The sequence below is a fragment of the Heptranchias perlo genome, chromosome 2, assembly GCF_035084215.1.
Source record: "Heptranchias perlo isolate sHepPer1 chromosome 2, sHepPer1.hap1, whole genome shotgun sequence".
Classification (NCBI taxonomy): domain Eukaryota; kingdom Metazoa; phylum Chordata; class Chondrichthyes; order Hexanchiformes; family Hexanchidae; genus Heptranchias; species Heptranchias perlo.
The window spans coordinates 88405287-88421578 of NC_090326.1; the positions used below are offsets into that span (position 1 = coordinate 88405287).

At 45.5% G+C, this 16292-nt stretch overlaps 1 protein-coding gene across 2 annotated transcripts in view; it reads left to right on the forward strand.

Moving 5' to 3' along the window:
- The first annotated feature begins 8437 nt into the window (after nucleotides 1–8437).
- The window catches only part of LOC137341081 (thrombospondin type-1 domain-containing protein 7A-like), a 368227-nt gene continuing 360372 nt past the window's right edge, over nucleotides 8438–16292 (forward strand). For both annotated transcript variants that reach the window (XM_068003999.1, XM_068003992.1), the window contains exon 1: nucleotides 8438–8995. In XM_068003999.1, coding sequence (XP_067860100.1) covers nucleotides 8836–8995 — 160 coding nt within the window. In that variant the 5' untranslated portion in view covers nucleotides 8438–8835. The remainder of the gene's footprint in view (nucleotides 8996–16292) is intronic.

Genomic DNA, 16292 nt, shown 5'->3' on the forward strand with positions numbered 1-16292 from the left:
AAAATTTGCAGGGATACGGGGAAAGAGTGGGGGAATGGGACTAGCTGGATTGCTCTTGCACAGAGCTGGCGCAGGCCGAATGGTCTCCTTCTGTGCTGTAACCATTCGATGATTCTATGGTTCTAGTTCCCAGTTCTGATGAAGGGCCTTCATCCAAAATGTCAACCAATCATTTCTCATCATAAATACTGAGAGACCTGGGGCTCGATTTCCGCACCCCCGAGCGGGTGCGTTCGTGGCGGGGGGGGAGCTCCGAAAATCAGGGATTCCCGGGGCAGGTCCGGAGCCCGGCTCCAACCCGCCCACTTCTGGGTTCCCCAGTGACGCGCTCACATGCGCGCGCAGCCCCCGCATGTGGGACTCCCGCCAGCAATTAAAGCCGGCGGGATGCCACTTAAAGTAATTAACCAGGTACTTCAGGTCGTTTACAGACCTGATTGACCTGATATTTTAGAAGGGGTGGGATTTTGAAATAAACTGAGACTGTTTGCCGTACTGGGGGAAACACTCCCAGTTGAAACGAACGTGTTGCAGCCACCAGCCTGTGGCAGCTGCAAAGGTCCATTGTCAGGTGGTGGGGGGAGACCCTCAGTCATTGCAGGAGGCCACTCTGTCACTTTCGACAAAGTTTGGCCTCCACCACCCTCCTCCTAACACTACAATTCACCAACTTGGAACCTCAACCCCGGTGTGCGGACACATTTACCTACCTTGCGGACCCCCTCAAACGTACATCTTCCGGATGGGGGCCGCCGTCATGCTGCAGTCATGACCTCCTCAGAGGACAAACAGCATCACCAGCCTCGCCGACCATGCCGTCCACCTCTGACACGTGGAGCTTCACAACACAGTGCTGTGACACATCCACCTGCACAGCAGGAGGGAGGGCAACAGCAGAGAGAGATGCGTCGCAGAGGGCACTGCCTTCGCCATAAGGTCTACAGACTCCTCCAGCGGCACCCCTCTCTGTTGTGCCATGTTGTGCAGGGCATAACAGACAACTATAATGCGTCCCACTCTGTCTGGTGCGTATTGAAGCGCTCCCCCAGAGTGATCAAGGCATCTGAAGCGCATCTTGAGCAGCCCTATAGCATGCTCAATTGTAGACCTGGTAGCGATGTGGCTGTTGTTATATCGCGCTGTGGCTCGGTGATGGGGTTCCTCAGAGGTGTCATAAGCCACGTGTGCAGGGGATATCCCTTGTCCCCGAGGAGCCAGTCCTTGCGGGTGTTGGGTGAGTGGAAGAGGGGCGTGACGGTGGTCTCCCTGAGGATGAAGGAATCGTGGCAGCTGCCAGGGTATCTGGCACACACGTGAAGGAATCTCTTGTGGTGGTCACAGATGAGCTGAGTGTTGATGGAGTGATAGCCCTTCCTGTTGACGAACAGTCCTGGCTCGTGTGGAGGTGCTCGTATTGCTAAATGGGTGCAATCGATTACACCATGCACCCGTGGGAAGTCAGCCACAGCATGGAATCCCACTGCCCTCTCCATCTGGCTGAGGTCATCCATGGGGAAGTTGATATAGTGCGAGGCTCTGCAGAACAAGCCGTCGTTGACCTGCCTTATGCACTTGTGTGCAGACGACTGAGAGACCCCGGTGATGTCCCCGGTGGCACCCTGGAAGGATCCGGAGGCGAAGATGTTGAGGGCAGTGGTGACTTTGACAGCGACAGGTAAGAAGATGCTGCTCGGTCCATCTGCAGACCGAGGCTCAGCTTCCTGGACCTCTCTGAGCAGCAGCGCATACGGAGGCTCAGAGTCAGTCGCCAGGTAGTTGCGGACATCTGCAGCCTCCTTAATGACGAGCTGCTCCCAGATGGACCGAGCAGCATCTTCTTACCTGTCGCTGTCAAAGTCACCACTGCCCTCAACATCTTCGCCTCCGGATCCTTCCAGGGTGCCACCGGGGACATCACCGGGGTCTCTCAGTCGTCTGCACACAAGTGCATAAGGCAGGTCAACGACGGCTTGTTCTGCAGAGCTTCGCACTATATCAACTTCCCCATGGATGACCTCAGCCAGACGGAGAGGGCAGTGGGATTCCATGCTGTGGCTGACTTCCCACGGGTGCATGGTGTAATCGATTGCACCCATTTAGCAATACGAGCACCTCCACACGAGCCAGGACTGTTCGTCAACAGGAAGGGCTATCACTCCATCAACACTCAGCTCATCTGTGACCACCACAAGAGATTCCTTCACGTGTGCGCCAGATACCCTGGCAGCTGCCACGATTCCTTCATCCTCATGGAGTCCAACGTCCCGCCCCTCTTCCACTCACCCAACACCCGCAAGGACTGGCTCCTCGGGGACAAGGGATATCCCCTGCACACGTGGCTTATGACACCTCTGAGGAACCCCATCACCGAGCCACAGCGCGATATAACAACAGCCACATCGCTACCAGGTCTACAATTGAGCATGCTATAGGGCTGCTCAAGATGCGCTTCAGGTGCCTTGATCACTCTGGGGGAGCGCTTCAATACGCACCAGACAGAGTGGGACGCATTATAGTTGTCTGTTATGCCCTGCACAACATGGCACAACAGAGAGGGGTGCCGCTGGAGGAGGCCCCATCCACATCTGCCACCCATGTTGAGGAGGAGGACGAGGAGGAGGAGGCTGAGGAGGAGGAACAACCCATGGGCAGAACAGCGGCTCACCTGGCTGCTTGTGAGGCCAAGGAGTCACTGATATGTGAACGGTTCTCCTAGTATCAGACTGTCTGAAGAGTCCAGTCCTCATCACCTGGACAGAGGAGCGGCCACACCAGCCCCCTCCCCTGCCCCCTGCACAAAACAGTGGTGCAACTACACCAACACCCACTGTAGAATGACCCAATGGGTGGCATCAAGTGTGCGTGTTCACGGTGAACCCCATGAAAGGGACCTATTCCACAAGCCAGTCAAGAATGGGCAAGACGCGGCAGTAGTGGTGACAATAATAAGATTTATTGTGAATGTGGAAGAAAACAAATATAAATAAAAAACATGACAAATCATCAAACACCCTTGCGTTGCGTTTACGGGAACCCCTACGTGGTGCTATCCCTGTGGCTTCAGCAGAGGTAGTGGCAGGTTGCTCTTGTCCATGCCCTGACCGATTGGATGCTTTGCGCGGACCCCCTCTGGGTTTCAGTGCCCGGGAGGGCCCCTCCAAAGACTGCTCCACCTGCACCTGTGCAGGGGCAGACTCGGACACCTGGAGAGGGGGCAGCATTGCGGATACTGGTTGAGAGGGGGGCAACGGGTGAGACGTGAGACTGCTTTGAGTGGCGTCCCCACTTCCATGTCCCCTTTCACAATAATCCCTCTCCTGGCCCAGGCCCACATCACTCCTTCCACCCTGCTGGACGACAGTTTGGAGGACTCGTGTGAAGCCTTGGCAGGCCAGTTGTAAAGTATCTGTCAGCCTGTTTAAGGCGGCAGAATGTTGCTCACCCTGAATCCGAACGGCCATTGTCAGGGCCTGAATGGACTCATTGTTGAGCCGTGCTTGACGCTCGATGGAGGCTAGCCTTTCCTCCATCGCAGACATTCCCGCACCTACCCGCGACACTATCTCAGAGATGCCTTCATGTCCCTGTGACACTATCTCAGAGATACCCTCCTGTACCTGTGCCACCATTCCACTCATGCAGGAGTTGGACTCCTCCATCCTCTGCGCGATTGTGGAGAGTGCGCGTGGCAACTGTTCCAGTCCATCGGCAATGTGCTGCTGCCCCTCGATGACTCTCCTTTTCACAGCTGGCCCCCAGGGTTCAGCATCTGGGTCCAGCTGAGCAGAGCCTAGAGAAGAGTGCTCCCACCGACGTGGACTCTCCACGGCTGCCCCTGCCACCAGGGTCTGCTCGTGCTCACGTATGCATGGTGACTCACCATGTGCAAGCCCAACTAAGTGAGGATGGAGACCCACCGAGGTGTGTGTATCCGCGCTGGTGGATGGATGGCTCAGATGTGACGATGGTCCTTCAGAGGCCAGCAGGTCCTCTGAGGAATCGCCCTCCACGGTCACGGCATTCGCAGATGGGCCTGCAAGAGAACAGAAAGCAATATTAAGCATGTGGACAGATATTGAGGTGCTGCAGATGCCAAGTGATGCTAAGATCATTCGCTATCATGAGTGCTGAGTGTTAGCTTTCTGTCACCAGCCGCTTGTGCAATCCCAGTCTCGGCGCCCGCCACGGACAGGCACTCCAGCGTGTGGCTTATCTCCAGTGCCTGCTGCTCCGCATCTGTTAATGCCACCTGGTGTGGCGGGCCCCCTCCGGTCCTTGCCCTCTCCCGGGCATTCTGGCATCTCTTCTCCTATCAAGGCAAAACACAGAGGCGTGATTGAGTGATGGTTGCTTGGTGACCCGCTGCATGCATTGATGTGGGTGGAGTTGAGCGTGAGGGAGATGCATGGGCGGGTGTATGAAGATTGGGTTGTGTGGTAGTGTTCGACTGGGGACAGGGGCGGTGAGTACGAGCAGGCAAGGTGAGGATGATAGTTGAGTGGATGTGAGGAGTGATGCGAGAGCGTTGTGGTGGCAGTGCAGAAGAGGTTCTGTGGTGGTGGAGGTGATGTGGAAGACGGAGTGTGGGAGACCGCGTAAGTATACTCACTTTGGCTGACCTGGTTAGGTCATTAAATCTCTTCCTGCACTGCACCCAGTTTCATGGCACATTGCCGCTGCTGGTGACCTCCTCGGCCACCTCCAGCCAGGCCTTCTTGGTGGTGGAGGGAGGACACTTCCTCCCATCAGATGGGAAAAAGATTTCCCTCCTCCTCCTCACCCCATCGAGCAGAACCTGGAGTGAGGAGTCCGAAAACCTTGGGGCAGCCTTTCCTCTGGCCTGCTCTATGGTCCAAAATTGGTTGTTTGCTGTAGGAGGAGCATTGCTGGACTGCCTCTTTAAATAGGGCTCCTCCTGCTGACAGCCTATGCTGTGCATGTGCAGTCCGCCCGCTGCGCAGCTTCCCAGCGTGAAACCCAGAAGCAAAGGTAAGTACCTTCAATCAAGCTGCGATTGCGTGCAGAGCACCCCAATTTCACTGGGCGCGTTACCCACGCACCCAGTCAACCCCCCGCTGCCAACTCGATGCCCTCCTAATATTGGGCCCCTGGTGTGCATTTCCAACATTTTCTGTTTTTATGTAAGTATGTCTACCGCAGATGGTATGCCCTAAAAAATATACTGGCAACACCTCAGGAATTATATTAATACCGCTCAATGTTTCCATTCCTCTTGCTACTACTCTGCAATGTGCCTTGGGAAATTTTGTAATTTAAAGGCAATATATAAATAAATGTAAGTCGTTTTGTTATTTACAGGAAGCATTTCCTCATGAGTTGCAAACTAGTAAGAGGACCCTAACGGTAACCTTTAAATAAAACCAGTAAATTGGCTAAGTAACAGGAAGCAGAGAGTAGTGGTGAACGGTTGTTTTTTGGATTGGAGGAAGTGTACAGTCGTGTTCCTCAGTGGTGGGTACTAGGACCATTGCTTTTCTTGATATATATTAATGACTTGGACTTGGGTGTACAGGGAACAATTTCCAAATTTGCAGATGACACAAAACTTGGAAGTGTAGTGAACAGTGAGGAAGATAGTGATAGACTTCAAGAGGATACAGATAGGCTGGTGGAATGGGCGGACAGGTAGCAAATTAAATTTAATGCAGAAAAATGCAAAGTGATACATTTTGATGGGAAGAACGAGGAGAAGCAATATAAACTAGAGGGCACAATTTTAAAAGGGCTACAGGAACAGATAAATCTGGAGGTATATGTGCACAAATCATTGAAATTGGCAGGACAGGTTGAGAAAGCGGTTAAAAAAGCATACGAGATCCTGGGTTTTATAAATAGAGGCATGGAGTACAAAAGCAAGGAAGTTATGTTGAACCTTTATAAAACACTGGTTCGGCCACAACTGGAGTATTGTGTCCAGTTCTGGGCACCACACTTTAGAAAGGATGTCAAGACCTTAGTGAGGGTGCAGAAGAGATTTAGAAGAATGGTGCCAGGATGAGAGACTTTAGTTACGTGGATAGACTGGAGAAGCTGGGGTTATTCTCCTTGGAACAGAGACGGTTGAGAGGAGATTTGATCATGAAAGGTCTAGACAGGATAGAGAGAAACTGTTCCCATTGGCGGAAGAGTCAAGAACCAGAGGACATAGATTTAAGGTGATTGGCAAAAGAACCAAAGGTGACATGAGGAAAAACTTTTTTACACAGTGAGTGGTTGTGATCTGGAATGCGCCTGTCTGGGGTGGCGGGGGGTGGGGGGGGGAGTGGTTTGTGGGTGGTGGAGGCAGATTCAATCGTGGCTTTCAAAAGGGAACTGGATAATTACTTGAAAGGAAAAAAATTGCAGGGCTATGGGGATAGGGCGGGGGAGTGGGACTAGCTGGATTGCTCTTGCATGGAGCCTGCAGGACTTGATGGGCTGAATGGCCTCCTTCCATGCTGTAACCTTTCTATGATTCTATGATTCTAACCTTTCCGTGCTTTACTCAACTCCTCTCTTAAGGATACCTACTAATGCCAGGGAGCTAATGCTCCTAATGGTGGGGAAAGGGCATATGGTATATAGTTTATATACCACAAAATAATACCAACACATACCAATACAGGCTTTGGCACTTACATCATTTTTCAAGAAGGCAATAAGACAAAGTGTTATCTAGCCCTAATATCTTTGCTGCTGTTAAGTGTATAACCACAGGGAAGCATCTATAAATTTTTGGAACATCTGTAGTAGATTTCAAAAGAATGCACAGTTGGTGTACAGTTTGTTTTTTGCTTCTTTCCAAACTGTATCTTTTATAGGATAACATCTCAAAGAACAGTACTGGTGGAAAATCATGCTTAGAACTGTTTTTAAAAGTACTCAATGACTCAAATTCTGCTCCACAGAACAAGAGACTACTAATTGAGTTCAAGACTGGTGTAGATTTGGTTTTCACAGTTTAACATTTGGGAAATTGACAGATCATCATCAGTTAACTGACCAACCTCTGCATCATAGGCTTAATATCCCTGAAATTATGAGAACATAGACAGTGGTAACCAAGTGTATTTGAGCTTCTATCAGCTATTTCCTCCAAAATCCCCCCCCCCCCCCCACACACACACACACACACACTCTTCCCCTCCTGTTTACTTTTATTACCTGTATTATTTTTTTCTGTGTTCTTCCTGTTATTATCTGTCATTTTTGTCAGAAAGATTTTTATTTGGTCATGAGTTGAGTAGTTTAACAAATGTCTTTCAAATTGCATTGCCAAGCAGAATTGTGAATTGTGAGAATTATTTGCAGTTGTGTTTCTGAATTATGCTGGCCTCAAGTTATTTAGATGGGGACAAAACCTTATGGTAAAAGCAGATGGGGACAATACCAAACTAACTCCTAGTTTGGTATTGTCCCCATCTACTTTTACCATAAGGTTTTTATACAATTGTATCAGACGAAAAATGTAACGTGAACAAACTGGGACTCCTTCATATAATTCTAGTCTATCCATATTACTGCTATTGTGGCAAAAGTTCAGTGCATACTTAACCAGACGGCCACTAATGTTATGATGATTTTATGTGCTAAAATATTTATTTGATTATTGCAGTCACAATAAAATATCCAATTATAACCGCTCTTTATTTAACTTAGAGAAAGTCTTCCAGGTCTCAAAAGGGTTAAAGTAATGTATCAAAACCGACATAATTGCGAATCCAATTCAAGTTGTCTTAAAAGTGTTTTAGTCCACAATGTCGCAACACACACAATGCCAGGGTACTGCTGCAGCCGATCCTGATGAGGATATTACTGTGGTGTACAGCCCAAGACAGGTCCTGTCTTTCAAAGGCTACAAAGCTACTGTGGCTTTCGCTTTGTTATCACTTTCTAACTGGGATGCATGCAATCAGCAACAATACAGTTTCTGACTCTATCGGGCGATACTCTCTTGATTGTTGCTTGTTTTCTGACAGTCATGGAAAGGTAATCCACACTAGTTTATCTGGGGTAATCGTATGGACACGGTGGCAGGCTTTCTGAGCCCTTAATTCCCTTTTCGAGGTGAAAAGTGGTAGATAAACAAAAGGGAATTTGTAGCACTCTCGTTGCTAATTTGCAGTGGTGTCAGAATATTTAAATAGGCGATGGATGGGAATTATTTGATCGATGCTTTTTAATCTAATACATTTGAAAAGCGTGGATGTAGGGAGGGTTTTTTTTTACAAAATGACAGACCTCCCAGGGGAGGGTGACTGAAATCCTCCCCCCTTCTCGCACCTACCCACCTCTGAATAGCACAGTGGTTTCATCATTTGACTTTCTTGTTGCTGTGAGGTGCAGGTGCAGACACGCTCATGCTCGTGTGCCTTTCCACATGGTTATATGAGTGTAGAAAGCAGTATTATGCAGCATATCTAGGCAGTGGCATTACAGCATTTCTTTCTTTCTCTCCGTGCAGCTGGTGTGAATGACTTGCTGCCGCCGACAAGACCCGAATGACCCGCTGTATCAGCCGGAGCCCTTCGTGGACAGCTGCTTCCCTCAGCTGATTGAAACCTGCCGCTAGTCACTGACTTGGAAGGAAAGGAAGCGGTTGCAGCTCGGGTCTTTATTGTTTCCTGATGCCAGGCACCTCATTTTCCACATTCGGGCGAGCAAGATATCTGGAGAAGGACTTTCTGCATCCACAGTGTGTGACGGTTCCCCAGCAAGAGGAATAAGATAGAGAGAGAAAAAAAGGAAAGAGACATTAATAACAGGGCAAGGGTTATAATATCCTTTGTCTTCAGAATTGGAGTAACACTAAAGCAGACTGGTGATTCTGGAGCTATGAGACTGAGAAGGAAAAGCACCGCTTCATTCAGATGTTCAAAGAACTATGCTGCTTCAGCACAGTGCATTGGTGTGATGTTAACCCTAGTCTTTGGGATCTGGAATGTTAAGGCAGAAGCAGAAGAGGAGTTTCAATCTGTATATGTGTGGAAACCAGGTAGGACAGATATAATAAGGCTCTTAATCATTTTTGAACAAGATTACATACGATAATGCTTTAAATATTGGGGTTACAGTAATTTTCAGAGTGTTCCCTTGTGGATACTTTTGCAAAGTATTTTTGAATTTTATTCTGGGAGGAGGGAAGAGATGAGATATATTTACTATGCTTGTTTATAGTCCGTGTTTCTGCCCTGTCGGGTGCCTATTTCTACCACCTGCGTGACATTCCCTCCAGTGGGAGGGTGAGATGTTTTGGGATCACAGATTTCTCCATGGCTAGTGACAATCCCATTCTGTGATCAGCCAGCAGGAAGTCTGTTTCTGCAGAGCTGAGGTGGAGCGTTCCATTCTAAGAGTGCTCCATCCAGTAGCCCACCAAGTGCTAGCACAAACATGCACACTGAACAGAGTCAACGATGATCAAAAGTAGAATTTGTTCTCAGAGCATCAGAGTTGGGAGTCCATACTTGATCTGTGAAGCTATGAAGGTTTATGTGGCTCTGTATTGTAAAAACACCTAGATTCGAGGTTGTGAAACATTTACATAACAGGATGTGTTACGAGTTAGCAGATCATACAACGGGCTAACAATAATATGGAAATTTATATTTAACGGTGTCATTATACATCTCTCACCTTCATGCATTGTGGTTTCAGTAGCATACTGATGTGAAGGTGATAGTATAACTGAGAAGCTAGATCTCCAACCTGACCCTTGTTGCACTGAAGACAAAGGGATAAAATTTCCAGGAATTCTTGTGATCTTCTGCTGTAACTTCGGCGGAAACCTTGGCAAAATGGCGTAAATGGCGGGAGAATCCACACAGAAATGTTACCCCAGTTGCACTATGAGCACCTCTAGTAAGTAGTCTCACACTACTTGATCTTGGTGCCAGATGTAGTACACTTTTCAATCATTTTTAACATTGAGAGCGCTTCTCAATGGTCAGCATGTGAGGCACATCTGGTAGCATAACTCGGGTCTGCCCGCTGCACATTGCACTGTAGAGGTACAAGTTTGAGCCCAGTATCTGTAGTGCAATGGGGTCCTAAGGGTAAATTCATCAATCCCATACTGCCAGCTCGAAGAGAGCGTAGGTTAGAGAATCCGTTCTAGTTTTGTAGCCATGTCTCTGACCCATTCTCCCTTGAAGCGTAACTCCTTGCTGCGAGTGTGGGATCAGTGAATGTTGCTATGTCAGTAACAGGAAGTTGAAGTGGCTGTCACTTTTCTCTTTTGTAAGTTCCTCCTTACTAGATGCTAACACAATACTTTAAGTGTGCGCATTAATCATGCACATGATAAGCATTAAGCAATGAGAATTGCCTTATACCGTGAACAAAAATTCCCACTGCCATCTCGTAGCACAGACTGATCAATTTACAATTATACCGATACCCTGAATTTTTAAACAGAGTACAGCTTGCCAAGAGTTCAATAAGATTCTGATGCTATCTTTTATCTGTTGCTGACATCAGTCCAGAACAAAAATCCCACACAGTATGTGCTAAGCAAAAGATTTCTCAAATACGACATAATCACCCTTACTTGATCCAAATCAGTTTGTTTCAACGCTGTAGGTGGTCATAGCATCACAATACATAGCTGTGGAATAACTTTCACAGCTATTATCAGTTTTTTATACTAAAGCCAGGGATGAATGCAGGAAGCAAAGCCCCAGTCTAATGGACATTAAGGATGAGCTTTTGAATTTGAAATTTGAAATTTAGAAAATACAAATTTGGATACCCCTCAATCTGAATTGGAATTTCAAACATCACACATAGGTCTTGTAAATTAGATAGAGTCTGAGTCCCTGTCAGATTTCAGACTTCCTTATTCAACAGGATCTACCGTGAAGAGTGCCTGCAAGCCAAGAAACCACAAATCAGGACTATAAAGGCATGAAATTCTGTGTGACTGGGGCATCAAAAGGAAAGTGGTTTGGGTGGGTAGGACGGAATCTTTAGTGACACCTAATTATGCCAAGTCACCACCCCTTTTCCTGACCATCAGAAATTCTGGTGGAATTGGGGGTGGATGTATAATAAACCAAACAAATGAGGGAAATATTTCACACAACATATGTTCCACCAATTGTATCTTAACAATGCTGGACGCATGGAATCCCCTTGCATCAGTGACATCCAGCATTGAAAAAGGCCTGGAGGGTTGGGCGGGGGATTTAAAATTTAACAGGATAGTATGGAAAAGCAGCCAATTGCGATTACATTACCAGAATCAGCAGAACGAAGAGGTGAACATTTTTTAAAGAACCTATTGCTGTTCCTAAGACCATGCAGGCCCACTCGTTCAGCAGTAAGGTGCTGCAGTAAAATACCTGCTCTCACCTGCGGTGGTACATCCTATCAGTGCCTTAAATGACACCAGCACACACCCACAATATATAAATGCCCCAATAGTATTTTGGATCTTTTACCTATATGGCCTGGAATTTATGTTATAATATTGCTATAAAGCTTAGACTCAGCTTACAAAGGATTAACTTCCAGTGATATAACATTCTTTGACTTTTAAAGCCATTTAGAATGTTAGTTAGAATGGTTCATGGGTGGGTCTCCAAATGGAACAGCCATGTGTACTTTTGTAAACAAAAAACAAAATTCTACAGATGCTGCAAATCTAAAAATAAAAACAGAAAAATTTGGACATGCTTAGCAGCTCAGGCAGCATCTGTGGACAAACAGCAGTCAACTTTTCAGGCCTTAAAACCCAGGCTCAGGACTAGGAAGGGTCTTAAGAACTGAAACGTTGACTGCTATTTTCCCACAAATGCTGCCTGACCTGACTACTTACAGCTTTTTCTGTGTGTATTTTTGTATGTTGATATTGGCTTTGAGATAATGAGAATCATTAGGTTTGGTGCTACGTATTTATTACCATTATGATAAATGCTTTGCATTCTGTGTGCCCAGCATGAGGCTTGGCTAAACAAAACATAAATGTGCCACAAGATTCCACATCAAGAGCATGCCATTTCATTCAAGGTAGTAACTTTGGCAAATTAGAGAGCCATTCCTCAATTCATAGAGTTGAGGAAGTGGTTAGAGGATTTTTTTTCACTCTGTTGCTCTGGGGTCAGTATGAGCCTCTCCAAGTTGAAGAGAGAATATCCAGGCTGAAGTGGAAATGAGTACAGATTGCAACAAAGAAACACATAACCAGATAACTTAGGAACAGCTATCTTGAAAGTGGGTTTCACTTGGAACAGTGACAAAGTAGCATATTTTTATTATTTTTCTGGTATAAGGAAATAGATGAATCTCATTGAAAACTGTATTCTGCTCATTCAAGTATTTCATGTAAGATAACCTCGTTTGTTGATTTATAATTGTGTTTCAACTCACTAGAATGCTTTTCAATCCATCTTTCGTAAAGACAGAGGAATGCATGTGACGGCACATCAGAGATAACGGTACCCAGTACACACAATGAGGAGTCTATGTTATGATCCTTGGGTCACATTTTCATTCAGATATTGGGCAGTTAAGCTGCTTTCTGAATCGTGGGTGATGTGAGGATTGCTTACAGGAGTGATGAATGATGTTGAACACAAGAGAATATCTAGTACAGATCCGTGAATTTTGTAACAGCCCCTAACCCCAGCATATGGCTGGGGTCTGTGACACAGCCATGAGGCTAGCTGCAGTTCCATCCCACCCTAGAGCTGCCCCCAAAAGGCCTCCTCTGGAATTTCTGGGTCACCTGCCTTAGTAACCTTAGGCATTTGTTGACATTTGACAGAAAACAATATTTTCCTCCCCTATCCATATGTCCAAAATCGAGCCAAATTTTGATAATTCCAAAGTAATCTGATGTGGTCCAGTTTGGATTGCTGCTTATCTCCATTGGATAGAGGCCCACCACTTGCATAGGTCAAAATTTGCCAGTCAACTATTTTTTGAACATTTCTGTTTATTTTGGCATTTGATACTGTTGAGCTTACAGAGGACAAAATGATTAGAAAGAGTAAAAGAATTGTTGTTTTCACTTTATTTAAAACAATGAAAATATCATGGAGATGAAACAACAATTTCACTTCTGATGATGGTGACTTCCTTCCAGCAAATATTCAAGCACAAGCCCTACCCCATATTATTAGAGAAAAGTATAACCCGCTCGATGAAGTATTGTATGCTACAGGAATAGATGAACTATTAAACTGAGAGTAGCTGAATTTTCACTTGGATTGGATCATTTTGCAACTCCATGGAACGCTCAATAAACAAATTATTTACCACGGAGGAAGCCAATCTGAAAAAGGATTTGAATTTTTTTTAGCTTTTCATTTGAATGTTGAAATGAAAACAAAAACATGTTCTGTCATTTGATATTGCTGGTCGATTGGGTAAAATCTATACAGTAGATTTCAGAAGTTTGCTTAAGGACCTAATTACAGTTGAAGGACGTTGTTTCCCCACAAAAAATATGTTTTTTTTTCTGTAATCTATTGCACGCCTTAAGATGAGAGATAGCAGTGCTGCAGAACAGAAATTGTTTCCACTTTTTGCATTCTGAGCTAGCATCACACACCTCCAGATCGGATTAGATGTTCCACCTACTCTGCCTCAAAACATTCCATAATCCTAATTTCAGAGGTGCCCCTCGACCCCATTCCACCAGTGTGACATTTAAATTTTCTATCCTTGGGGGCTCACTGAGTGAAACTGACAATTAGTTTTGGTCTATGGGCACTTTTGAGCTGTGGATTTGTCCTGACTGAGAACTGAGGTTCTCCTCTGCCACCCCAACTCATTTCACTTAGCACCTCTCAAGCAAATGAAGAGAGGATGCTTTCATCTCTGCAGATTCCAAAGGGTAAGGATAGTAAGGTAACCTATTCTATTGTGCAGTTGCACCTATCCTACTGCTTTTTGCAATTTTACATTGTTAGCTCTGGAGTGCCCCAAGGATCTACCTTTGGTCTCCTTCTCTTCCTCATCTACATGCTGCCCTTTGGGGATGACATCTGAAGACATGGAGTCAGGTTCCATATATATGTTGATGACATCCAGCTCTGCCTCTCCAGCACCTCCTTCAACCCCTCCATGCATCTATGCTGTCAGACTGCTTGACCAAATTCTAGTCACAGATAAGCCGCAATTTTCTCCAGTTGAACACTGGGAAGATAAAAGTCATTGTCTTTGGCTGCCGTCACATACTCCATGCTCTTGCCATTGATTGTATCCCCCTCTCGGGTCATTGTCTCAAGTTGAACCAGATTGTTCACAACATCAGCATTCTACTCAACCCCGAGATGAGCTTTTGATCCCATATTCTCTCCATTGCCAAGACCGCCTACTTCACCACCATAACAACACCTGCCTCCGCCACTGCTTTAGCCCATCTGCTGCTGAAAGTCTCATCCATGCCTTTTGTCACCTCCAGACTTGACTATTGCAATGCTCTGCTGGCTGGACTACCATCCCCTATGCTCTTTAAACTTCAGCTCATCCAAAACTCTGCTGCCTGTATCCTATCCCACACCAAATCCAACTCGCCCCATTACCCCTTTGCTCGCTGACCTACATTATTTCCCAGTCCCTGAAAGCCTCATTTAAATTCTCATTCTCATGTTTAAACCCCTTCATAGCCTCACCCCATCCTATCTCTGTAACCTCCTCCATCCCTACGACCACCCCACCCTCCCCCCCACCTCCTGAACACTCCATTCCTACAACTTTGGCCACTTGTGCATCGCCCTACCATTGGCACCCATGTCTTCAGGTGTCTAGGCCCCACACACTGGTATTCCTTCCCTGAAACTTTCCAATCCTCAACTTTCCTCTCCTTTAAGGTCCTCCTTAAAACCCATCTCTTTGTTAATATCTCCTTTGGCTCAGTGTCCATTTTTGATTATGCCTCTTACGTGTCTTAGGATATTATTCTACACTAAAAGCACTATGTATAGAAAAGTACATTTTAAAAACCTATTTTTGTGCTGGTGTTTTCTCTTTTTTTGCTTGTTTTGACCTGTTATTATGGATGTAAATCTATTTTATTGGATGAAATTTGTATTTTGAAGTTCACTTGGTAGTGCAAAGAAGTGTCCACCTTTCAGCTGCATCTGAAACTATAAATAGAAGCTACTGTAGCTACAACGGTGCTTTAGAAATTTAGCCCAAAGTAATAGCCGACATTTCTTTGCTTTGCGAACATTAACTAATTAGAAGTGTTAACGTCTTGATTTGCAGTCACTGCATAACCAGCAAAGAACAACTGATCCCAGGCAGACCATATCATCTCTTCTCCACTCCCTTATTAATTTTGTACTATAATTCCACCCAGTTAGGAATTCCAATTTTATATATTTGCATTTCCGTATAGTACATAAGTTTGAGCAGTTTTAGTTCACTAATTTAGATTTTGAAATTAATTACATTTAAGCAAAATTCCATCACTCGCATGTAGAAGGAGTCTGTGTGATCTTGAAATCCAGCACATGCACCATGTAAACTGAGTTAGTCCTAACTAAATAAACCACAGTTTTTTATTTCAATTTAGTGAGGCAGGTAGTGGCAGGTCTGATGTGGACAGTAATGTGGAAGCGATTTGATGAATTAGTTTGATGAATTTGTGTTCCCGGTGCAGAGCCTTGCACACTGGGAGTGCACGTTGGGAATTTAGCCAGGCACCCTTTTCCAATGATTTTCGATTCCTTTTTAAAGGATGGAAAACTGTTGTGAAGGCGGAGGTGGGGGGAGTGCGGAAGGATGCATACCTGAACTCCTGAAATGTGTTCCCAGCAGGCAAGACTCCATGCCGGGACTGTGAATTCATAAAGTTACGCCTCATAAATCAGATCTTTGACTGCCTTTATAAAAATCTTACATAAAAAATCTGTGTTAGTATTCAAAATGTCAAAAATCATCAGCCACTCCAGCAGAATCAGTGATAATTTTTGACACATATAATGATGACTATGCTAACCTACATAGCACTATCTAACATAGTCGTTATTTACTACTTTACTGGTGACATATTGTCACAGGTTCTAAAATGCTCCTTTAAAGTTTTAATTTGGTAGGTTGTTAAATTCCTAAATTATAGGATGGAGGTCAAGGCAAATCCTGAAGTATAAGCTAAAATTTGTGCCTAGAAATGTGGATTTAAAGCAGAATTTGATCACACAAGCCTAGAAGCTATGGCTACCAATATTAGCAAAGGGAAACTTAACATGTTTGTGTGATATTTCTTTGTCTAGTTTATTTTAGTGATGTTAACCCGTTTTAAATGAACAGGTTAATGTGTGCATTAACATATTGGACTA